Genomic DNA, 14425 nt, shown 5'->3' with positions numbered 1-14425 from the left:
ATTGAAAGCTATAAACATATACAAACCTTATGTGTAACATATTGTTTCTAGTTTTATCCTGATAACTTGTTCGAGATTATTACAAATTATTGAAAATGAGTATACATGTTCCAACCATCAGATCATGTGTTTTCAAATTAACTAGATTGCGATTCAACTCATCAATGCCATGTCACCAACTTGGTGGAACCGAATCCCATGAGAGGACATGACATATCATTGATCGCCTACACCATATCAATACCTATCATCTGATAGACCATATCGGTGTCATCAAAGATAGATAATATCATAACATTTTATTTTAGTGTGATTATTTTTGTAAAGAAATTCTTAATTACTACCCTCTAACGTGCGTCATCGGACATCATTCTCTTTTGAGATTAAAAGCTTAACTTATTTGTACCATGATAAAATATATAAACAACATATAACCAACCCAAGGAGGTAATTTAGACTGCTGCAAAATACCAATGCATAAAGCTCAGCTGGTGTCAGAAACATTTTGACAAGTTCAGATGAAGAGTATTACAAGAAAACTCAGTGATGTGAGAACTCATCGTCTCAGTTACAAAGAAAAACCACAAGAATTTTACAAACTTCACATTGCATCAGAAATCCACGGGAGAGGTTTTTGCCCTCGCTATACAAATTCCCCTTCTTGCAGCGAGTGATTGCAAGCAACTGAAACACTGGCTCAATTACTCAGTATTTCTCATCACCCAGAATAATTAATCCTTTGCTTAAGTAAACAAATATGCAAAGATCAGGCCTCGAAGAACTGAACATACTTAGACAATCTCGTATCATCAGGAAAAAGCAGCAACCAAGAGTCAGACGATGGTTGAGAAACTAATGATATAAAACTTAATTGTCCAAAGACCTCAAGGAGGCTTTCAAGAAGCATCCCGGTAAACAGTACAAACGGCACACTGACGTAGATAATGCTTAAAGTACTCTTCCATCATGGATTTTGTGGTGGACCAGGACTTGTTTTGCTCACTATGCCCTTCCCAAAATAGTCTGCAATGACAGAAAACCCATCCTTTGAATTCTTTAACTGCTGGAAAAACAGATTTTGGTCTCTTGCATTTAGCTCTAAGTTCCTTTTGGTATCTAAGATAGATCTGTATTCGGGTGCACACTCTGGGCATTCCTTCTCATTGTCTCCAAGGCAACGCAGGTGAAACGAGTGCATGCACATAAAATGCACGGCAGGGAGGTCAAGGGTGAAAGTGCAGGCTGTGCATTTACTGAGCTGAAAGATTCTTGCGTTTGTTCTGAGATCCTGTATTTCTTTTCTCATTGAAGCAGTGTCCTCCTGTGTGTGTATTCAGTAAACAAAATTAATAACTCATGATCTGAAAAGCAAGGCCTGATTACGTGATAAATTTCACTCGCTTGTTTGCCGAACCACTGAAAATCATCATACTAGCACAAAAGGCAACAAACCTCGCAAATTTTGAAAGACCAAGCTAAATAACTTAGAACTATGTTTAGAAATACTAACCTGGTACTTCTCAATAGATTTACGGTCATCTTCTATCAGCTTTGACTCCTGTTCAAGCTTCCTAGCAATGTAATCTTTGACGACAGAAAGGGTCAAGCATGGATTCTTAGACAATGTCTGAAGAACAACAATGGGAGGCAAAATATCATCTCTTTCAATGTAGGTCAGCACCTCCTTTACTTCTTTGGAGCAATCTTCTCCGAGCTCACTGAAGTAGTTCAGTACATCAACCCAAAGAGATGGATCTCCCCCTTGGGTTGAGTCCCCAAGCTTCTTGCAACATGCAATCAAACCTTCATGATCATGGTTCTGCATGTAGCAAGCAATTACTTCTTTATAAAGTTCCATTTTCTCATAAAGAAACAGGAGACCATCTTTAAATGCATTCATTTGACATAAGATAACGGCAAGAAACGCATCATAAGAAGGTTGCTCCATATCAGATGTCCATGCATTCTTAAGCAAGGCCAATCCTTTCTGCTGTCTTTCAAGGTGATCCTTTTTCTTTTTAAGGTCTTTATTCTCAGCATTCATTTTAACCCTGCTCTCTGTCATAGACCCATTAGTCATTCCCTTGTGCCTTCCCACTTTAGGATCATGATTTTCGTTGCTAATTTCTTGTGAAATTGATGGAAAGCTCAAATCATTAGACAGGTACAGCTCCAAAAGCGTGTTATGAATTTCCACTTGAGCAGCTGAGTCCCCAACCTTGCTGATATACTTCTCTAGAAATTCCATAAGAGACTTTGGGTTATGTACAAATATCTTGACAAAGTCCATCGGAGAGGGAAGCATAACCAAATGCATCCCACTGGTCATCCTCTTCTTTGTTGATTCCCAATCATCAGTGCAGAGTCTTATAAGTAATTCAACAGTTTCAGCTGGCCTGTGTTCTATAAGGATCTTACCATACTCTTTAACAGTAATACCCACTTGGTCAGGCTCAAGGCTAGAAATATACAGCAAAGCCTCATCATAACTACCAAGGTCTTCCAGTAAAAGCTTCAGATACCATTCATGTCTCTCAGCTTTCCTAGCAACATACAGAGCATGCTCATGATAGCCAGCTGCACGACAAACTCTTATGGCAGTTTCCACATCAAATTTGTGTTCACCACGACTGTCTTCATCCTTGATAAACTTATTCAGTTTTTCTACATCCTTCAGTTTTGTATAGCAGTTCAATAGAAGAGTCGTATGGTCTTTGGAAGCAAATCCTCTCTCATGCAATTTCTCCAAGTAATTAGTAAGGTTGTGTATCCGTTGTGCATCAAGAAATTTCTGGATCACATATGAAGGCTCCAGATGACCAATTGTATGAATATATTGTGACATAGCCTCATCATAGTCTTGTTTCCCATATAAATGGTCTGCATATTTTCTCAGTACTTCAGCAGTAGCTGCAGCATCAGCTTGCTGACTTTGTACAAGATTTATTGCCACAGTATACAAATTCTTCTTAAACAGCATATCCAACTTGCTTTCCATGTCCTTTTCTCCTATGCAAAGAACCTTTTTGTCGCTCATTATTAGCACAATGTAACCCCATTCACACAGCAAGTGTGAAACATTCCCGACTACCATGCTATGGGCAATCAACCGGTTCTTCAAATCATAGACATTGAACATATTCCTATTGCTCCTTTGATCTGCAATAACACATAACAAATATCCACGAAACCATCCAAGGAACTTCTTCTCACCATCGAAAGCCCAACAAGGACCTCGACCATCAATTTCATAAAAGTATACAGCTTCAGGACGACCAACAATCAGATCCTGAACATTGAACCAAGAGAAAGTCAGATCCTCAACATTTAATTAGAGAAACCAGTAACCACAACACCAAAGTATACATGACAAGAGAAAAGATACTAAAAGAACTTCAAGATTAGCATACCAGCCGGTCACTCATTGTAACAGCATTGGAATCACATCCTATCTGATCAAGGGTATGCCTCTTCGGCGGCTGATCGTTCAAGCTAAACAAACTGACAGAAGCAGGAGTGACAGCAAAGAGTTGAAGAGCTCTCCCATCCACTCGAAAACCGAGCCCAGTAATAGAAGCAAGGCTTTTGTCTGCAACAGTCTCTACCAGAAGGGCGAAGCGTGTAATACGTTCACGGGCAATGTCACCCTTGATGCAGTAAATGGAACCGGTATCTAAACCTATGGTGATGAGTAATATAGGAGGAGCTTCCTCGAGAACCAAAAATGACGTGATCTGCAGAGGTGAGAGATTATTGATGCATTAGACATAAAGAATCGTATTCTGAACCATCAACAGTAATTCCATAGAAGATACACTAGACATGAAGCCACTTCAGATGAGAAAAGGAGAGGATGATGAAAGAACATCAAACCTTCGCTTCAGGTAACTGATTGGTAAAAATCCGCAATATTTGCACACACATAGGACTTGTTGTGCTTGAACCTTCTGGCTGCATCTTATCAAGATCAAAAACCTTTAAGCAGATTGGAGATAGCTGGGGTGTCGTCTGCTCATCCTCTCCAACAGTTATCAGGAAGTTGCGTTGCTGTTACATAGTAGAAGTGTAACAGAGAATAAAATCCCCTATTTATTGTAAATGACAGTGTAAAAGAACATACAGATGGTAAGAATGGAACAAGATTAGCGGGGAAAGAGACCTCCAATAACCTAAGACTCAGTTGTATCCTATTGAATCAAGATTTCCTCAAGGCTACAAAATTTACGGGCTCCAGTCTCGTATACTCATTACATAATTAAGGTATGGAAGGAATATGCCAGAAGCACCTACACAACAACAATCCTTAAACCACATCAAGAATTGAAGCCCATTAAGTCCTCCTAGATAATGTGTTTCCCGAATTGTAAGAACCCTGACGACAGGATAATGGTCCCGATCGCATCTTCTTGCATGATTTAGGTTTTTAGTCAGCTGACGAATCCATCGGGAACAGAGCGATTCTTCTTTTTCTTCATCTCGAAGAAATGCCGATCAAGATACTCCAAATTCACTTTCTCCTTAACATAAGAACCCTAATCGCTCAATTAACCCAACCAATTCGGCGTGATTTAAATAGATATAGGGCGGAATTCTCGACCAACCTTGAGCTGCTGGATGAAGAGGACGGAGGCAGCGTGGGCTTGGAAGGCGTAGGAGAGCTTGAACCCGCGATCCAGGAGGCCGACCATGCCGTCATCGCAGCCGACAGCGATCCGGCCCCGCCCGCTCGAGCAGCACCGGACGTTGCCGCTGATCTCGCTCGGGATCGACGCCTTGCCAGCGGATTTCTCCTCGAAGAACTCGAACTTCCGCCACTGGTACATGTCGCCGAGATCGGAGGGGCGGCCTCGGAATCCTAACCCTAGAAATTGGACGAGATTAGGGCGGAGGACAAGGTCGGGACGTTGGGGGGGGCTGAGGGGAGGTGGGAGGGGAGAGGGAGGCGATGGGAGCCTTCCTTCGTGTTGTGTTGTTTTGGTTTGGATCCGTTTCGCCCGACCAAGTGGTCTTGTTGGAGAACACCACGCATGCGAACGCAATTTACTGCGACGATTGTTTGAGTCGCAGGCGTATGTCACGTGGAGACATCCGGGAGGATTAGTGCAATAATGTATATTTGATATTTGATGTTCGAGTTCCCATATATGATATAATAATTTTTTTAATATTTTAAAATTATTAAAATGGGTCAGATAGATATATAATTCATAAAAATCCCTAGAAATGATAAATAGATATTGTAATATATCAAAGTTTGCAATTTCGATTCTCGAGTTTTCTCGATATGTTCGGAGATGTATTTATAATTTAATATTTTTAAGTTAAAAAAAATAAAAATACTTAAAAATCATCAAAAAATTTTTAGGATTCTACGTACAATTTAAGATTTTACATACGATTTAGAATTCTATGTATAATTTAGGATTTTAGGAAATACGTATAATTTAGGATTTTATGTATAATTTAGGCATACGTAAAATCATAAAAAAAATCTAAAAATACTTAAAAAATAGAAAAGTTAGATCATTATTTTTAAATTAAAAGTAAATATAAATTTAGTATAATTTTAGTGAAAATAATATAAATTTAAAAAAATTATATTTCTTTTTCGAACTTTGAGAAATAGTTTTAAGGTACGTTCAAGATCATCCTTTCACTAATATTAAATTATTTATAAAAAAATATTTGAATTGTTTGATGACTTTTTATATAACTTAACTTTTAATATTCAAATAAATTAAGTAATCAATCGATAGATATACCTAGCTTTATCATAAAAAGGAATAATCGAACTCCACAAAAAATATATCAGAGTCCTCGATCCTATGTATTTATATATCAATATGATATGTTTGTCAAACTTGATCCTAAAATTGATCCCAATACATCATACATCATATGTCATTGGTGAATTAATGTGGTGATGGTTATAATTTGATTGTCATGAACCACATGTGTCTAAAGCAACTACTAAAGATGAATATGATGTGTATTAGTGTGGAGTATAAAGAATGTCGGAACTTCTACTTTCACTACTGATCTATTACTTCTTATTGTAAGATCGATCATTATATTATTGCTCAGACATGTATGACCAATTATCACCATACTATTATTGGTTATAAAATTCTTCATATTACAATGGTTATAAATATGATAAGCTTCACTTAGTCTCTATGTCATGTAGGCTCTGTCATTTCTATTCAAAATCATCTAGTGACTTCCCCTACCCCTTATGTGCATAAACTTGACAAGTATCTTGTCAAGCTCTGATATGAATTTTGGGTGGTATGTGTAAAATCTTAGGTGGCTTAATCATCTCATAACTCAATAAAAATTTAGAAAAAAAAATATATATGTCTAGTGTTCTTCCTCTTAATCCTTTAAAATTAACCTTATAAATTTGTTCAAATCTATAAATCATAGTTTTGTTAAGTTTAGGAGAGTAAAAATATAAAAATAAGAGAGAGATATGAGTGAAAACGAGTTTGAGAGACTTTTAAAAGATGAAGAGAGTGACATAAGTTAAAAGAGAAGAAAGAGAAGAGAAGAAAGGGTTTAAAAATCTTTTTTTAAATCTCAAATAGTCAAATTAACCATTTAAAATAGGGCAATCTTAGTTCTTAATCAACAACGATCGAAATCCGATCATTACTCACTGATCGATATAGGTGGGTAACGATCAGATTTTAACCATTACCGCTCTATATTTATCACTCTGTATAGATCGATATGAATTCATGAAATCCGTATCGCTCGGTACAGAATCAAGTGACTAGTACCGCCCGATAAATAGTAGTCTGTGTACCGATATCTTGTCAGATCGATACATACCATCCGTACTGAATAGTATACAACGTTATAGTAAACCCTGTAATATATACTCAATAACTATTTTATTTAAATCATTAATTTTAGTTTCAACAAAAAAATGTCTTGAATCTTTCTTCAACTCCACATCATAATATTATATTAATTATCACATATCTTATAATTATAATATCCATAAGTCATCCCAGTATACGTTTATTCCATCTTACAAGATTTGTAGCCCTCCTAACTACTATCTCCAACTAAACTATAATTAATTGTCAATGAACGAAAATATTTTTTTATAATTTTACATGTCCACTTAAATATTTTATTTCAACGACATAACTTCTTATATATATATATATATATATATATATATATATATATATATATATATATATATATATATATATATATATATATATATATATATATATATATATATAAATTTTTTTAACCATCTAATATTCAAATTTACAATGCAAGTATCTTATAAATTTTTTATCAAAAGAAATTGACGGCCACACAGAATTCCGGGCAACTTTTACTCTATCAATATTATTTTTATCCATCTCTCAATCTTATTAAATGATCTCTCCTAATGTCGATGTTCAATTGGAAACATGCCCGTGATGTTTGTTATTCCTTAAAATCCTCTTTAATAGAGAAGATAGAAACTCACAGTGTTGATTCTGCAACATTCAACAGATACACTGTCCTAATGTCAACTGTTTGGCCAGCTAATACCTTTTCGTTTCCTTTAGGAACAAAAGGCAGCCATCTTGTTTGAATGAGTTGGATGGATTGGGCAAAATGGCACATCACTACTGTCTGAGTTGAGCAGAACACTACAAATAGATGAGATAGAGCTTGCCATAATGGTATCAGATTCTACACTAAAACATCCAAACAAGTAAAACATAGAGAAACTCTATCAAACTATGTACATTCCCTCAAGCAAACACATCACTGAAACACATACAAAGAGACAGAAACAGAAGAAGTATCATTGTGTGTTGACATTAGTAGCCATTCAGAAACTAGTGATCACTCGCTGGTGTTTGGCGTAGTATACCTACTCACCCACCTGTTCATGACTGAATCAGGTGACATTGGTGCAATATTCTTCAGTAATCCGGCATCGTCTCCATTGTCTGCACCATCCTTTCCTTCCTTGGCCACCTTGTACCCCTCACTCTGTATTGCTTTCAGTGTGTCGAGGACCTCCTTCACCGGTGGCCTCATCTCCCCATCCTTCTGCAAGCACCTGAATGCCACCTCTGCTACCATGGTGATCATCTTCCTTATCGCTTCATCCGATTGGTATCCGAGGCCTTCGTCCACCAACTGGTCGAGCTCGCCATTCTGGATCCTGTCCACTGCCATGTTCGCCAAGTTGATGTCCTTCCGGTGCCGGGTAATGTCGACAGCAGGTTTGGAGGATATGAGTTCCACCAATACAACTCCGAAGCTATAAACATCGCTCTTGTCGGTGAGCTGGTAGCACTGGTGGTACTCCGGGTCCAAGTACCCTGGTGTGCCCTGTGGAGCGGTGGAGATGTGCGTGACGTTGGTGGGGAAGAGACGCGAAAGCCCGAAATCTGCGACTTTCACGTTGAAGCAGCTGTCGAGCAGGATGTTGCTGGTCTTGACATCGCGGTGGATGATCGGTGGGTTGACAGCGTGAAGGTAGGCCAGAGCGTCTGCCGTCTCGACGGCGATGTTAAGACGCACAGGCCATGTAAGGATCCCCTCGCTAGCCCGGGATCCATGGAGGTGATCCGCCACTGTGCCATTTTGCACGAACTCGTACACGAGGAGGAGCTCACGTTCGCTGCGAGAGGTGCAGCCATAGAGGTTGACAAGGTTCGGATGACGAAGGCGGGATAGGATATCGATCTCATTCCTGAACTGCTCGACTCGTCTGTAGTTGTTCTCGTATAGCCGCTTGACTGCAACAATACGCCCATCTCGAAGCTTTCCTGAAGAGAAGCCATTTGAGCTAACGATGAGTTGAGAACTCCGAAGGAGATGATTATAGTGCAGATTGTAACATATAATTCTGTCGGTACCTTTGTAGACAGTGCCAAAGCCTCCATCACCGAGTTCTTCGGATTCGTCGAAGTGGTTGGTGGCCTGCTCTAGTTCTTCATAGGAGAAGAGATAGGTCTGGAAATGGGCACTGCTGCCCTTCTCGGGGTCTTTAGAAGATGACATGGAAGAGAGGTTCTGCATAAGGGATTTGGAGGAAGGGGAGTTTCCTTGCTTCTTCTTGTGCCTGTAGTAGATAAAGCCAACACAAAGTAGGACGAACAAACCAGCTGATGCTCCAATACCTGTTGTTCATGACAAATAACAAACAACATGAGCCGAAGGAACCATATGAAAGAATCCAAGCCCAGATTTCAAGCGCTGCAACTTCTCCAGAGATTAGGTTCAGCAATTTTTTGAGGTTCATCAAATTATGCTTTGTTTTCTAATGAAGTGACTTGTTCCATGGATATAATCTAATTTGAAAGCTACAAGATGAGTGAGGGCTATATCTATACCAGATTTGATGCAGCTGTGGCTTTTCATGAGACTAAACAAAGACGATCTACTCTGTTTGAAACTCGGTCAATAGCAATAACAATGGTCACCAATTGAGGTTATTAACATGGAGTAGTTGATGCCCATTGAGGAGCAAATCTTATGACCATATGAACGAACAGAAACTTCAGAAGTTGTATCTCATTTACATATTCATTAAACAAGCAAAAACTGTTGTCTCAACTATCAGAGATAAAAAGTATCATTAAGGAAACTGTATAAAATTATGCAAAGCAGGAGAAATAAGTTGTTACTTACCTATTATAATTCCATGTTTCAGTTTACTCTTGCTCTTTCCTGCAGCATATGAAAATTATTTCCATAAGATCACTGAAAATGATAAGCCTGATTAAGAAGCATGTACAGAACAGCATAAAGGAATATCCCAATATCTACTCCAGAAACCTACTGATATGTATTTTCTTTTAAACCGCTATATCATCCAAAAACCTACTGATATGTATTGTCCCTTGCTCCCAGATTTATGTTATTAAATATTTAAGAAAGCAACAGGATGTCAGAATGCAAAATAGAAAGAAAATATAAAGACTCTGCCATTTGACTGAAAAAAGAATCAGATAAAATATGCTAGGCAGGCAAATTTTGAGAAAGATAATGTTGATAATTTGGGACATTAAATATTACTCTTTGCTTGGCCTGTCCCTGTGAACACCAAGCCTTCCAATGCCATAAATTTACTGCTTCCTGATTTGATTACATGTGGAACAAGTCATAAGACTGACAATCCAAGCTCTACAACTTGGTGTTTTCCTCATTTTAGCATCCGGACGCCTGTGGCGTGGATGGATAGCAGGAAGTGATTCATGAGACTAGTTTAGATTATGTGCGTGTGCGCGCGCTCACACACAAAGAATGAAGAAAGAAGATGAAAGGTGACAGCATTGCGGATGTATAAAATAGAAGAAACAATAGTTGAGATGATCAGTTTGGATTCCTTAGAACACACTAAGTGAATCATATATGACTGAAAAACCTATGAGGTCAAAAAATGGTTCAGAAGTTTTTGATTTTAGATATACATAATATATTAATCCAAATTATATACCTAACTTGAGTTAAGAATTTACAATGATCTGGTAATAAACAGTGATTTTTAATTTAAAATATAACAAAGCAATCAATCCCACAATTCAATCTTTTTAAAATGTCGTCAGTTTAGAACTTTCTCGCTCTACTCTTCCCCATATAATCACTGACATGAGTATGATGAGGAGTCAAAAAGATTTTTATTATCTTTTTTCTTTCAAAATAATTTATTTATTTATTATTATTGCGTGGACTGTTGGGCTTCCATGTTTTAGTTTTTATGAACCTTATGTTAGTTTTTTAAGTTTTGTTCTAACAATTACGGTAAAATAATTTTTGTATTCCCTTCCAAAATCTGGCTTCGAATTCTCTCTTCAGAAGATTAACAAGTTAGTATATGATCCTACCTATCTAATTTAGTTTATTGTCGATTTAATAATATGCGATCCATTTTGATTTAGGAAATAAAAAACATGGAATTTATAATTTTTATCACAATGAAATAGAAATTTTAATGAACACAACGCCCAATCGATTCTTATCTAAATTTTAATCGGCCCGAGTCAAGTTGCAGCTAAGCTAATCTCAGAGTCATGAATCCATGTCGAGTCGATTTAGCAACTCGAGCCGGACCATGATTTTGACTTCTGATGGTTCGGTCAATCGTGGTTTACCAATTTGTCCAATCTCGTAAAATTTGGACTACGGTGACACTGCCGCTTGACCCGTCCATCGTATGCCAACGTTATCTTACCACGCGCATCGGACCCCACCAGATGTCCAAGTCAAGTTTAACGTTCACCGCCCACTCTCCAGAAAGAGAGAGACGGAGTGGGTGGCCAAATCGGTTGACCAGTAGACCAGAGATGGTGACAGGTGGGGCCCAATGTCTGACAATACCAGCAGTGGTGAGTGAAAACTAAACTAAACGACATTAAAATTAGATCGATATATGTGACAAAATTCACACAAAATCATGTTAATTTCGGAGCTGACAACAGCCATGGGAGACATTTGCTACCTTAGATCGCACGGTACCACCTTAATGGAAGGTCAAAAGCAGCATTACTTTTTCCGTGATGTGACATTAATTGAATGAAAATTAAATCAAAGAAATCAAAAGAGGACTACCAACTCGGATAGTGGCATGATTCCATACTGTTTCTTTTTATATTTTTATGATGATGTTTTAAATTCAGATAGTCTACTAATTATGAAGTTTGACTAAGTCAATGGCTGCGTTTGGGGTGGCCGAGGACAGGAGATCGTTGTTCTCAGGGCATGGAAGAAAGATGAAGGCGGGCTCTGTTCTTCCGAGACAGAGGATGTGATGGGCCAACTCTCGTAGTAAATGAAGAACGAAGTTTCATACACCAACCACTAGACCTACTGTGTTTCTTCTAGTTTCTCTGGTACTCCTACCGATCTCTTGATTACTGGTGAAAGGCCCAAATTATAATGGATCGACAGAAAGTGCAGATCTGAACGAAATAGAACGAGAAGCAGAGTGGTCGAAGATAAGTAAACGTACTTGAACAATTGTGCGATGCTATTCTTCCGTCGGAGCAGAAGCAGGCGGAAACCAAAGTCCTACTGCTGGTCATGTTCAACCCACACCACCCACCGGTTTGCTCGCATTGGCTGCAGGTGTCGTTGGTGGACACCGACCAGTTCAACTCGAATCCTTCGTGCAACGCCTCTCTGAACCCGTGCGCGAGTTCATACTGATAAGACTTCAGATATTCCTGCCGGACCGGAGCCACGATGACGGCTTCGCAGTTGTGAGGAACGAAGGAATTGTTGTCGATCATCTCGTCTGTGAGAACAAAAGATTTCTTTCCAAGGCAGGGACTTATGTATTCGGTGAGGTTGACGTTGCAGTTGAAGTAGAAGGTGAGATTGGCGTCGGAGGGAGCGTAGGCCAGAGAGGAATCGGGAGGAAAGGTGAGGTTGTGGCGGACTCTGGGACAGGCATCCGCACTGCCGACGATGTCGGCGTCGGCGAGGGAGATGATACGGCGGTCGTGGTCGATGTGGATGACCGTGTAGTTATCGGTGGCAAGTCTGAGAATCGGAGTGTCGTTTCGGCAAATCACCATGAACTCTGGGTAGCCGCAGTGGGTGAAAAGCTCAGCTGGATCATTAGCGAGCCAGAACGGGTAGGTGATGTCGGTGACGTCGCCACATGTTGTTGAGCGTTCCTGGCAAGCGTAATCGGATGCGAAGCTAACGCCGGCGATGGAGAATAGCAGGACAAGGAAAAGGAGAGGGATGGGAAGAGGAAGAAGCGGCGGCGGCGACGGAGGTGGTCGGATTTGAGAAGGCATGTTGGGTTTGGGTCAGATCGGGGGAAGAGGGAAGGGGGCGGTGGAAAACGAAGACTTTTTTCTTTATTCTGGAAGGCTTGTTGTGGTGTTTTATATGGTGATGATGCTGGGTTGTGTGCTCGGCTTCTCCTTCCACCACTCGGGCGACACGGTGAATGCGAAGGGTGATGGATGGCTTCGGTCCTGATACAATCTTCCATCCTTGCTCTTGCATTCTTGTGTTGGATGATGATGTGGCGTGGGTGACCAAAAGATCACGTGGAAGCTGGCAGTGATAGGATGAGGACTGCACGCCACAGGGTCAATGCAGTACAGCCCTTTCAAAGTTACGGGGTGAGCGGACCATATGGTATGAGATCATCGGAACCCTACATGTCCTTTCTTTTCCTGTTGGACTTCGTACATTAGCTGCATCGTTACATGCGTATTATTATGCTCCGTCGTCTTCTTCCCGGCGTTGCCGAGTCCAGCCAGCTCACCGTCGATTTTAAATTACGGTGGACGGGAACTGCTTTTGGGTTTCTTAATTTGATCATAAAAAAAAAGAAGATAATAATAATAATAATAATAATAATAATAATAATAATAATAATAATAATAAAGTTTAAGATATCAGGAAATAAATCAGTATGGGTAAGATTTTAATATTTCCTCACACTTGTTATTTTGATGGTTGTTCAAGAGATTCGGTAGAAAGGTTTTATTTTTGAATTAAGGTGAATCCGAATTGAATCGGTTTAAAATTAATCTGGACGAAATCAGTTTACCAATGATTTAATTTTAAATGCTATAAACGATTTTGATTTAGAGGTGTATTTTTATCTAATTTAAATTAAATTAAATTAATTTTAATTTAAAAGATATGTTCAATTTATTGTCCTAAGTCTTTGATCAATTTAAACCGAATAAGCAAATCGATCTAAAAACCCATTTATAAATTAGACTCAATTTCATAAATCTTATCATGTCAATCCAGTTTTATTCAATCGAACTGAATCGATTCATTTAAAAATTATATATTTTTAAATTAATTAAAAATATAAATCAGTTAATTGGTTAAGTGAATTGAGGTAATCGATTTTGAATCAGTTTAGTTATTAGGTCTGAATTGGTTTCGATTCGGATTATCTTATTTTAATTGAATTATATTATCAATTCGATCGTTAACGATTGGTTCGAACTGATTTAAACACTCCTAATAATATTTTTTAAAAAATAAAAAATCATATTGTTTCAAAAAGTGATTACCCCTAGCATCAAAGGCAATCAAAGTAATGAGATCAGGAAGCCAAAACTATCCAAAATCCATCCACACATTATGAGTTCAAGCATAATTTGCTAGCCAATTTATGGAGCGATTTTTCTCCCTAAATAAATGTATCACTTTAAATTCCTCAAACATATTTAGAAAATTTAAAATGTTTTGTTTTCAATAACATATCTTAAATCTCATGGTGGCTCCAAGTTGTCACGGACTTAGCTGGTTTTGCCTAAGTCGCACCCTTGTGATAGAAGATAAGATTTTCCTAACTATATGAGGAAATTTCTCTATTCTGTTGAGGAAAATCCTCTATTCTGTTAGGGAAATCCTTCCTCCTAATTTGTATAAATAGGAGAGGGAACATATTAATGTATTGAAGCATCTTCAA

General features: G+C 38.5%; 2 protein-coding genes across 2 annotated transcripts; both read right to left on the bottom strand.

Moving 5' to 3' along the window:
• Window positions 1–458: 458 nt before the first annotated feature.
• On the bottom strand, window positions 459–4958 carry LOC135636925 (vacuolar protein-sorting-associated protein 11 homolog). The gene is made up of 5 exons (XM_065149109.1): window positions 4602–4958; window positions 3874–4047; window positions 3411–3734; window positions 1511–3289; window positions 459–1321 (listed from the first exon to the last, which is right to left on the bottom strand). Exons 1-5 carry the CDS (start codon window positions 4821–4823, stop codon window positions 965–967), a joined length of 2856 nt encoding a protein of 951 aa, XP_065005181.1. The 5' UTR covers window positions 4824–4958; the 3' UTR covers window positions 459–964.
• Window positions 4959–7649: 2691 nt separating this feature from the next.
• Window positions 7650–12924, bottom strand: LOC135637008 (LEAF RUST 10 DISEASE-RESISTANCE LOCUS RECEPTOR-LIKE PROTEIN KINASE-like 1.2). The gene is made up of 4 exons (XM_065149315.1): window positions 11981–12924; window positions 9661–9699; window positions 8886–9149; window positions 7650–8795 (listed from the first exon to the last, which is right to left on the bottom strand). The coding sequence occupies exons 1-4, from the start codon at window positions 12774–12776 to the stop codon at window positions 7861–7863; spliced, it is 2034 nt and encodes a 677-aa protein (XP_065005387.1). The 5' UTR covers window positions 12777–12924; the 3' UTR covers window positions 7650–7860.
• Window positions 12925–14425: the final 1501 nt, after the last annotated feature.

The sequence above is a fragment of the Musa acuminata genome, chromosome BXJ3-4 (assembly GCF_036884655.1).
Source record: "Musa acuminata AAA Group cultivar baxijiao chromosome BXJ3-4, Cavendish_Baxijiao_AAA, whole genome shotgun sequence".
Classification (NCBI taxonomy): Eukaryota; Viridiplantae; Streptophyta; class Magnoliopsida; order Zingiberales; family Musaceae; genus Musa; species Musa acuminata.
Note: the sequence above shows the minus strand (reverse complement) of the source record. Positions and strands in the feature narration are given on the sequence as shown.

Bases quoted from the DNA above. Each gene is read 5' to 3' on its own strand.
- LOC135636925 (XM_065149109.1), bottom strand. From the start codon at position 4,823: ATGTACCAGTGGCGGAAGTTCGAGTTCTTCGAGGAGAAATCCGCTGGC. The intron at 3,735-3,873 runs GTTTGATGTTCT...TCACCTCTGCAG, and splicing joins ATCAGTTACCTGAAGCGAAG to ATCACGTCATTTTTGGTTCT. The intron at 1,322-1,510 runs GTTAGTATTTCT...ATACACACACAG, and splicing joins AATCTATTGAGAAGTACCAG to GAGGACACTGCTTCAATGAG.
- LOC135637008 (XM_065149315.1), bottom strand. From the start codon at position 12,776: ATGCCTTCTCAAATCCGACCACCTCCGTCGCCGCCGCCGCTTCTTCCT. The intron at 9,150-9,660 runs GTAAGTAACAAC...CATGAACAACAG, and splicing joins GAAACATGGAATTATAATAG to GTATTGGAGCATCAGCTGGT. The intron at 8,796-8,885 runs GTACCGACAGAA...GCTTCTCTTCAG, and splicing joins CTTTGGCACTGTCTACAAAG to GAAAGCTTCGAGATGGGCGT.